Here is an 11,150-nt window from a genome sequence, read left to right on the forward strand (position 1 = left end):
GTAGAAAACAAATGAGCAATAATAATACGAACCGTTATGAAAAGCAAAATGATTATTATAAAAGGATTGAGTTTATTCTTCTATATTTGAAAATGGGCGTTTCGAGATCCTCTTCAAATCATGAGAGAGATTTGATCAATCTTTTTATAGCTGAGTTACAAATTTGTACGCTGTTTCGCTGTAATAGTAGATATTTTTTAAAATTCGTCATTTGCAATATTACGTATGTTAAGGGAAAATCTTTTAAAAATTGTATTCCTCCATCTGCCCAACCTAACCAACCCACTTCTCAATCTGCCCTAATTCGAAATAAATGTGACTTTTGATTCCAAGTCGTGTGACCATTGCTTTCACTCACTTATACCCATTGTGAGCTGACTGCGAGTGAAATGAGAGCGTGAGAGGGTGAATGATTGGACATGTTTGTTGTTACATATATTGAACAGCTCTCTCCCATTTGTGATTTGAGTATGTGACGCTGAATGAATATGAGTCTAATTCTCCAAGGGTTTCGTTTCGTTCACTTCACTCAAGTTCATTAAGGGAATAATCCATCTCCTGCCACTTACGCATTATAAACTCGAATACATGTCGCAATCTGGGACGGATATTTTGTTGAGGGTGCCAGCCACAATAGGCAAAAGCATAATACATCATTCTCACTCAGAGAACCACCCACTCATCCAACGAGTAATGTGTATCCAAACTGGGGGTGGAAGTTGTTTGAACCGACGACTGTGCAATTCTGGGGACACTTTGACACCCCAAAAAGAGTAATGAAATTCACTCGGAAAACGATTGACATTATGGAAAATGAGAATGGAGAGATTGTTCCACCGCTGGAAAAGTACCCCATTTTAAGATGAGGTTAAGGACTCGATCAATGTTGTGAATCAGGAGCATAGGCACCCAACCATCCTACACTCCATCCGTCCCTTGCACATCTTCCTGCACTGCACGAATGTGACCCTTCGCATAAAAACTAAACAGATGTGGTATTATTATGAGTCTTGGTAATGGAAGTGGTGGGTGCGCTGTTGTTGTAATGGCAAAATTGTTTTGCTCTTAGAAAAAGAAGGTTATGTGCTCCCTCTTTTCAAAACGATATTATTACAGATAGATTATCACACAGTTCGTTGTATAACTAACTTGTATGGGCAGAGTCGAAAGCCCTTTTGGTTTCATCCTATGCATTGATTTGTATGATGAAAATGCTCATCCATTCCCAGAAGTAGACGTGACTCACGAGTAAAAAACAAATTGAGGGTCTAGATAATGAAAGGCTTCTTGTATTTATCACATACACATTTTTAGTTTTGGACCAAGCATACGTTGGTCGATAGTGTCCGAAAAAATAGAATCATTAATGTCTCGTACGAGTGTTTTTTTTAACCTCTAGCCATAACTGATGACTTTTGCGTTTGCCTTTATGTTTTTAGCTGCGAAATCCATAATGTATGGCAGAAAATAAAACTGCGTTGTAGACAACATATCCACCGGCAGTATTTTCATCAAACGTGCTCAACTTGCACTTATAAAAGATTGGATAATAAACTTTACGGACTGGTTAGACTATCTGGTAGATGGATTAGTTGCGACTGATTTACTTATTTTCAGAACGTTTGCATGTCCATTTTTTGCTAATGAATTAGATAAAAAAAACTCAAGTTCAAGAGCGATCGATGAATGTATGTACGTACCATTTCGTCAGTCTGTATTTGGCCGTGTCTAATTAAATATTCAATTTAGTAGACTGATTTTATGGAGACGAACATAGTATCTTGAAATCACGTATCGAGTCGACACTATCGACAAAACCAATATAATAAATCCGCCCAGCGATATATGACACTACTTTGAAAATTTGTTACCAAGTGCAAAGGCCAGCTCAAACTGTTCCAACTCAGCCAAAACATTGACCGATTTTCTATGTATTTTGTAAGCCATGGAACTAGTAGTCTAGCATTACATACAATTTCATGCTTTCATTCGTGCATGTTATGAGCAAGTATTTACTTTTGCCAACAATAACATTTATTCTTAAAAGCAAAAATCATGTCTAATTTACATTACAAATCCGTCTCTGGCTTACTCAATTTACGTGAAAGCATTTTCCTTTTGCAAGCAATTTGGTGGCTTTTGAGTGATGCGATTTGTAATAATGGTAAATGGAATAAAAGGAAAATGTATTAAAAATCTTGTTTTTTGAATACGTGACAAGCTCATATGTCATACCGCGATCGGGTTAGCTGACAATATAATAGAGTTCACTTTGCTGATTTACTTTTTGAAATGTATTCTATTCACATACACAAATGTTGCTGAGAAAAGCATATAAAACATAAATATTTTGCATTTTATTCGCTTTATGATGATGTCAATAAGAAATCCGGTTCACCTGTTCATCAAACTCTACTGCTAGAAGAGACATGGCTCTAAGAGAGAATAAGATTACGTACAAAGTTACATGCAAATTGTTGAAGATAGCATAAGTTGTGATGGCAGAGATAGAGGATCATATTACGTGGAGAAGTATTTTTCCATGCTGACCAAACAAAATACGAATGCTTGACTCCTTTATTATTTGCTTTGAAATAAGATTTGTATTATTTTCGAAACATCAAAGGTCATTGTTTCGTAAACAACATTCCATGCTTCTCCAAAGTATGTGTTTTCGTACGCAGAGTATATTGTAGTAGCGCGATGATGAGCTGTAAATCGAAATGACCATTAAATTCACCCTGATTTATCGCCATGTCAGGCCGAAATGATCTTCTAATCCGGTCAAGTCGTTTGTGGACTTTTGCACTTTTTTGTGTGTGAAATCAAAATTCTTCATTTTGCAACGATATGATAAAGATATATGTAATGCATAAAGTTGGCTAAAAAAACAACCATTCTTCAAGCATTCGTTAAAAACCACACGTGTATATCTATTTCCCAGAGGAAATGTGTCGCTATTTTGCTTGTCACCTATTTTTGCCATCATCATTCACTACAAATTGCTCAGAACCTGAGACCAGCTTCTTAAAACAACAAAAAACATGGTATATTTCAGGGGTAATGTGTGTCTAAGATGAAACGTCGTCGTCGTCTACTTTACCACTTGCACATCCGTCAACCAGTGGCAAAATAAAGCAGATCTTTGGTTACATTTCAAGCCAAAATATCAGATATGTATTTTGAAGATGAGTAAACAAAACGTGGCGATAAATTGTAAGGTATTAAAAAACAGAAATGGTTTCAGCCTTCAATTTCAAATAAATAGATCGTTTTTTTTTTAAATTCTGTGCAGGATTAAGCAACACATGGATGACCTACGTGATCACACAAAGAATACACATAAAGACTGTTTTTTTTACAAAAAAAACATCACAAAAATCCTACTAAATCACTGAAGTTTACAGAAAAACACGGACTCAATTTCCTATACATTTTTTACAATACTATGAATTGTTAATGAGAAATTCCTTATGCAAAATTCGAAAGACAGAAGGATGATTTCCACAGGAAAACGAATTCCGACTACATTTCCTCACGATTTTTTCTCCAGTCGGACAATTCCAACCATTTGCTTCAACCGTTTTCTCAAGTATGTAATAAAGAAATATATTTCTGCGAGAAAAATAATTCGTTCGTTCGTACGTATTTCTCATCAACGAGCGACCCGATGTCATGTCATGTCACCGTTTGCACTCTGGCTTCAAAAGAAAATGTCATTAAGTCGTCGCTTGAATAGGAATGCGTCCACTCTTCACTTCTCACTTTCTTTATCTTCTCCTCATGCCAACAACGTGGATCGAATAGGTATTAAAAATACAACAAAGACATTCCACAGCATCATGCCACACGCTTCACTAACCAAACCGAACCAAAAAAATCGGCAAGACCGACATTATAAGTAGGTGGCCATGCCCGGATGCCCGTTCATTTCTGCAATTTCTCTGCAGGCAGCCATCACAATTTTCTTGATCAATTCCAAAAATACAGCAGTGAATATACACTTTCATAAAATAATTTACGTTACCTAAACTGCTTCCGGTGTGTTAGTCGGTTTATGCAAGTTGTAAACAAACAAATCGGTCATGATGATGAGTTTTTGCACACATATCACTCAAAATTATTTGCTAGTCTGAGCTTTTTCCATGATTATCTGTGGACAAGCTCCATTGCAATTCTCTTGTGAATAAGTCTTCTCTGTAAAAATTGTGGTATTTCATTCTTGACATAAATGGGCTATTCTATGGTAAATTGTGAGAAACAGTTGAAGAATGGTTTTCGTTCACTGTCGGCATAATTTGTGAATGGATTGAATTGAATGACAGTCAGTGAATTCGTAAGTATATTCTCAGCTCGAAAAAATCCTGGTGAAATAGAAGAAGAAGAAGACGTCGAAAGAAATAGACTCATGATGTTTATAGAAGAGCTGGGTGGGAATTGAGATCAGCATACAGCTCGAGCAAAACGAGATGAATTGGTCTCATTAAGAATTCCTCTAAATATTTGCAAATGCAGAATTCAGCTGGCCTGGCACTATTGGAACTTTTATGTGATGTGGTGCAAAAAAGGCTATTTAGCTAATGATAGATGATAGGAAAGAACGCGGACTACAAGTAAGCGGTAGAAATTCTACTTCGGAGTAACAACTATCATCTCTGTTAAGCTGGTGAGACTTTGAACCATGCATGCAATACAGATCTATTTCGAGGTTGTCGGAAATTCTCAATTAAAATTTGCATAAAAATTTATGCAATTTCCTAATGGCTACTCTACACCATTCATGCAATCGCCCTTTGGTTCTATTGTTTTTCAGCCTTCTTCATTCCTATGAGTACAAACATTAGAACAAGAATACGTACGTACGTATATATTTATATTTGAGTGCAAGTCTATCCGCAAAATGGTCGTTACAGACTACAGGCCTCATTAGTATGTAGATTTATCTACAAGCGTCGTAATTTTGACACGATGAAAAAAAGCGTGTTGTTTTCGTCTTGATCCAAATTTCGGATAGACTCGATCAACAATAAGAGCAACTTATTAGGTTGAGTGATGGATAAAAGGAGACAGTAATGTGTATGTGTGACATGGTTTGCAAAACTCGTAGACACAAAAATGTGTCTCAAAAATTTTTAGTGAGTTTAAAGACTACACAAATAAATATGTACAGCTTGGTCAAAAAGGCTATGCAGTCTAAGTTTCTCAGGTAATGAAGTCATTATCCGCTTGATAACTAGTTCATAGAATGTGCCAACATATTCAGACTTTTGTATCATAATTACAACTGGCTCAGGATGGATTTATTATCATGCATACATTGTATAAATAATCAAGTAAACATTGCAAACTTACCCAAGATGACAATCCAAACTGGATATTTACTTTTCCCCGTATTTATCATTTCACTTAATTTCCCGTCGCTTTCACCTTTCACTAATTAATGGAACTACAGACTAGTAATCTCAATTAATCTGATGATATCGTGAAGTTGGATCAATTGGAATCAATTGCATCCAAGAAGGACAACAAAAACAAGTCAAAATTGTCCAATCTCATATCGATGCTTTCTTTTTACTCCAATCCTTTACACACGCTTTATTCTAATTCAACAATTTTACTATTAAAATACTTCACGGATGCGTTAACTTCACACATCCAGAACGGTTTACCAGTTTTAGACGATGCAGAGGCACATATCGCATGTTCGAAAAACCATGCAGTTCGTGCTCTGAGAAAAAATATGTTGTGATGAGACAATACGACTTTTAACTTTACTATTTACTTACGAAATAACTAGAGACGAACTCAAGCAATAATGTGTGCTATTTACTAGTTAGTAAGACAACGCTGGTTTCATCGAGTGAAAAAAAAACCAGTGAAAAAAAGATCTTGTCGAACTTTACAACTTCTCTCACTTTACACAATTCGCTTGTAAAGAGCAGTCGACGTCTGTCCCGTAAGAGAGACGAGAATGAACTAACCCTTCTTTTCAGAGTTCCCGAGTTCTCCTTCGCTGCTACTCTGGCCTGCTCTGCGGGTCTCTTTTTCGACACGTTACCAGAAAACACGCACCAGAAGAAGAAGAGAAAATGTATTAGAATGTACTTTCATGAAGGAGTTGAACAACTAAAAAAAGTGATTTGGTGTTACTTCGTTTCCATTTTGTTCACTTACAGAATTCTTCAACAAAGTTTTCAAGTCAGTTTGATTCGAGTGTTAAATGTGGCATTACATAATTATCAGTGGAGAAATGTTGGCTCATCATTATTTCGTTGGTCAGGTCAACTGATTGGTATTACTTTCTTTGTTATTTGAATCAAAAGTTGACAAAAATTGAGAATTTCGCTTGTGCATGTAAAAATTTGCATGATTTTCATAAAAATGTGAGTGACGATTTTATAGATAGTTTTACTTAACAGTTTTTCATGGAAAAGAAACAATTTGTATCGAAACTGAACGATTTTTAGGAACAAACGTAACAGAATATTTATATTCAATTGTCTACCAGCATGAGGATAGATAAAGGTGAAAGGTAAGGTGGTTCATCCTGTCAAAGTGTTTGTGACATCGACTATTGTCTGAGGACTTAATGACTGGTTGGATGTCTATGTAACATTGTGCGGTTGTTCTTCTCATCGTTGTATAAATGTAGTTAGTTTGTTCTTATGTTAGAGCAACTTTTCCTTTCAAAAGGTAATCAAATTATGCTCTCATTGTTATTGTATCGAGTAACAGGACAGGATTGTTGGTTACGCATCGCCGCGTTCTCCACTTTTCATGAGATTACGCAAGTATACGATTGTCTTTCGAGTATTCTGTATGTTCGGATGGATGGGAGGTGTAAGCAACAAGCTCGATAAGTTGCACAATGGTGACAATTGCCATCGCATGTCTTGCTTTGAACTTTGGGGTTGGCAAAAGTGTTAATTGAAATTCAAGCAAAATGAATTCACTTATTTTCTTTTTATTAAATAATAGCATCGTGCATGTTAATAAATTAAAACAATATGTCATATTGAGTGGGGATTAGTGGAGGAATTATGAATCGAGTGAGTTCTAGCTGAGGTAAATTGGTATGGAGAAAGTGCACTTGAAAAACTGACCAATCAATACAATCTCAAATTGAGATTCTCAATCGACAATGTAAACAATTTCAGAATTTTGTACCTATTTCTAGTTATTTCCTTGCAGCCAAGTATTTTATTTTTAAGAATATCCAGATTTTATCATTTATATTTCTAGAATAATTTTTTTTCTAACTTATGCTAAGTACATCCTGAAAAATGGCACATAAATTTTACATAATGGTGGCTCTAAATAAATTCCTCATTATTTTAATCGTAACTGGGACACTTTATTATTATGTGCTAAGTGCTTATCAAACTTGTACCTGTGCAAATACAAAGTGCTAATTTCAGTAGTATTCGACGTATTAGTGGAATTTCATTTAAGAGAGCTAACAAAGTGATGCAGTAGCCGGAGCACTTTATGAACAATCTTCACTCTCTCGGCCCAATGTAAATGAAAAGACGTCAGAACAAGGTTTATCGATTTTCCCAGCGTTTTTGTATAGCTTTTAAGGTCCCATACCATACCAATACCACGATCAACTTGTGTATACCAACCGACTCCAATACCCGAACCAACTTTCGGTACTTCGGTAGGGGCAACTATCAGTCCGACAGCGGTTCTAACTGTCCCAGCTTTTCTCCACTTTCTCCACTCGTTTGCCATCTTCCTCCAAGATGGGAAAATGTGACGTAGAGTTTGGTCAGTTGTCGTAGCATAAAATGTTTCCATATTTTCGTCTGCATGAAATTTTTCTAATAATCTCAGTAAATTAACTTTTCTCTTCGAAAAGCAGCTCTGACCATTGCCGTTTATTAATAATCCACAAAGAAAGAGAAGAAAGTAGAGCCGTCCAGTACATACAAGGAAACATTGGTAATTTTCACTATCGTTTTCATCGAAAAATTAAAGAAGCATTATTCATCAAAAAAATGCATCCATACAATGAACACCAATACGGAACGAAAATAAATTCCATACGGACGCCAAAATTTTACCATTTATAAAAATCCACAAATTTCCAAGAGAGTTAGTGTAGTTTCCGACTTATAAAAATTATGAAAATGATTAATTGTATAATATTTGTATTATCTGATTGTCAAAAGCTTGGTGAAGCTAATATGTAAGACTAAAGTCCTAGACCGTTTCACAGTAGTAATGAGAGGATATGCCATTCAATCAATGGGTTTACATGGGTCCTTTTATTAATAATTATGTACATTTGACAGACAGGATAGTATCCAGAATTAAAAAATAATTTATTATTTTCTTAAATGTACAAGTCGCATTTTATTAATGGATGGACAGATTAATGAATACACTATGGTCAAATTATTTAGAGCATAAAATTATCTATTCGTTCTGCTTTGATAGGTCGTCCGTCAATCAGCCACTATTCAGCATTTCTGTACTTTGCGAATAAGTTGTAAAGGACGCGCAGGGTAGACTTGAAATCCGAATTAACTATATCTGAATTTCAAAATATAGGATTTTTGTAAAATTTAAATTGTGAAACTTTCATATATGGGCTATTTTCACACCTTCAGGGCGTGCTTTAGGTTTAGACAAACCCGCATCTTGCATTAATTCAAACGAAAATGCCACGTTGAAGACTTTTTGTTCAAAATCCTTGGGTGTCAAATGAAAGTCACCGAGGGGGACAAAGTAATTCTCTAAAAGTCCCATGAGTAGAACGAGATAAACACCATCGTGAAATTGGGACTCAATTTCATAAACCTTCAGATTGACTTTGATCAATTGCTTATTAACAAAGCTAAGCAGGCTCTGTTAAAAATAAGACATTTCATATGAACTTTGTCATTTTATTTACTTAATTTCGAATGTGTTACCTTCTTAACAACTTGAAGTTTATCTGGAGCAGTATCAAGTAAAGCATCAAAGGCATCTCTTTCACACCTCATCCCTAATTCATCATAAGTCGAAGTCAATTCCTCCGTCACTCTACGATACTCTAGTTTACCGTTGCGTTTCTACCAAGGTTAAGAGGACAAATTTAGTGTATGCAGTTTGCAATCTACTGATCAGTAACTTGTTGTATGTAATTCCATACCTTGATAACAATCGTTTCCACATTGACATTTTCCGGAAGTCTCAACGGAGCTCGGAAATGTCTAGCAAGATGCACCAACAAGTACAAGATGGCAACCAAACTCTTGGAATGGATGGATTCGACACTCCATTTTTCTGCTGACCATCGATTTAGCCCTATAATTTGGTTTGCAGCACCCAAAACAACTTCCAACTTATGACGTTGTCCTTCCTCTGATTGTGACACTTCTGGAACTTCGAGTTTCTGTCCGGTCAGTTTCTCTGTAAACAATTATCTTCTGTTGTAGCATTGCATGCACACAATTTGGGACATAATAGATAAACAATTACCAAGTAATTTCTGCAGAACTTGACCATCATACAAATCATCGTCAATTTTCATAACAATAATTCGCTGATCTGCTAACTCATCGTTTATCCAATCCGTCAAAAGTTTTATTAAGTGTCCTAGTTTTGGGTCATCATAACTTCTCCGTTCAATTAGCAATCGTTCTTCTCCGTCCGCTGTTTATTACAAGAAAATACAAAATGCTATAGAAAAAAACGCACCAAAATAATTGCAGTACAACCAAAATTAGAAACCTCACCTAAATTATAATCCTCCGGCGAAATGTCAAACGGTGATGGACTACCTGGCAAATCAATCGCCCTTTTTCCTTCCTCCTCCACAACTTGAACTGTAATTCGTATTATCGAGTATATAAGTATAAACAAAACTAAATGGTTTTCTTAAAATTTATTTAAATAACAAGTAATCACACCTTCTTTAATCTTCTTCTTCCGTGCCGTAGTTCCAAACTTGTCCCAAAACGATTCCTCCTTATCCGCTGATTTTGGCGTATTTGGTCTTGGAGATTTTGACCGGGGGGAAGTCATATCGCCGGATTGGGAATTTCGGGAGGAATTATTTATTTGAAAAAATGACGATGAGCCATTATTAGGCTGAAGAAGAGCAGCTGGACTTGTTGCTGGAGTAGAGGGACCATTTCCCAAATTATAACCAGAATCACTCATCTCGGGCAAAGTACCTAGGAGCAAATGAGAACAAAGTTTTAATTTACAACACAGTTATTCCCACTGTTAATCTCTATTTACACAACTATTCCAATTGAGCTGTATACTTTTTGTACAATCTGACTGATATCTCATGTCATGTCATGATATGAGTTTACACAATCTACATAAATATGTGATGGGCATAAGTTTCATGCAATTCTTCAGCCCTGATATAAGAGGCGTTTTCCAGTTTTAAACTTGATTGTGCATGCATTTTATTGTAGCAAGTATGTAATAGTATACATTCATGTGTGGCATTTTAACATCAAAATGTCATTAGCTAATTCAGAATGCAGGTTGGATTGCTGGGCATTTATTAAAGGGTGAAAACCCCATTATGGAAATTTCTAGTCTGTCCGACGTAATGTCACCCCTTCGTTACGTTTCGTTTGATACAGTTTATTTAATGATATTCGTTATAATTACCAGTCGATATCCGTCGTGGTGGTGCTTGGATCACTATTAACGGCTTTTCAAATTGCTGTTCGCATCGAGCTATCGTTGCGAAGTCATCCCTGACCTCGTAGTTCCTTCTTCGGAGACTAGTTGGGGCAGGGACATTGGGAGGAGGTTGTGACGAAAATGTGACAGGTGACGATCTTAGAGACGGTTCGCCACTGTTGGACAGGGACCCGTTTGAGGTGGAGAGGGAAATTCGGTCCAGTTCTTCCATGGAGGAAAGAGTGGAGGGTGTGGCTGGGACGGCATAGTATTGAATGACACTTCGTCGGGCGAGATTGACTGTAGTGACGGGGCGAGGTTTGTCGATCGTGGCGTAAATTGGTTCTTCGTCCATGTCCACGATATAAAAGTGACTAATTGTTAGTCACTAACAATTAGTTTTTTTCCGAATATACCAAGTTTTCTCAACCTCAATTGGTGAACTTTTTAAAATAGATCATCACTTTCTTTCTACCAAAGCTTCACTTATTTCAGCTAACTACAATTTATGCATT

The 11,150-nt window shown here is 36.2% G+C and overlaps 2 protein-coding genes across 2 annotated transcripts in view; both read right to left on the reverse strand.

The window, feature by feature from the left end:
• Positions 1-5,962, reverse strand: part of LOC110851411 (transmembrane protein 132D) — a 65,236-nt gene extending 59,274 nt beyond the window's left edge. Inside the window, exon 1 of the mRNA XM_022099180.2 lies at positions 5,353-5,962. Coding sequence (XP_021954872.1) covers positions 5,353-5,401 — 49 coding nt within the window. The 5' untranslated portion in view covers positions 5,402-5,962. The remainder of the gene's footprint in view (positions 1-5,352) is intronic.
• A 2,341-nt stretch (positions 5,963-8,303) lies between these two features.
• On the reverse strand, positions 8,304-11,116 carry LOC110850948 (beta-parvin). Its single transcript, XM_022098562.2, has 8 exons — positions 10,621-11,116; positions 9,900-10,166; positions 9,726-9,815; positions 9,469-9,642; positions 9,140-9,399; positions 8,919-9,059; positions 8,610-8,853; positions 8,304-8,538 (listed from the first exon to the last, which is right to left on the reverse strand). The coding sequence occupies exons 1-8, from the start codon at positions 10,988-10,990 to the stop codon at positions 8,462-8,464; spliced, it is 1,623 nt and encodes a 540-aa protein (XP_021954254.2). The 5' UTR covers positions 10,991-11,116; the 3' UTR covers positions 8,304-8,461.
• Between the last annotated feature and the right edge of the window lie 34 nt (positions 11,117-11,150).

The sequence above is a fragment of the Folsomia candida genome, unplaced genomic scaffold (genome assembly GCF_002217175.1).
Source record: "Folsomia candida strain VU population unplaced genomic scaffold, ASM221717v1 Fcan01_Sc006, whole genome shotgun sequence".
Classification (NCBI taxonomy): domain Eukaryota; kingdom Metazoa; phylum Arthropoda; class Collembola; order Entomobryomorpha; family Isotomidae; genus Folsomia; species Folsomia candida.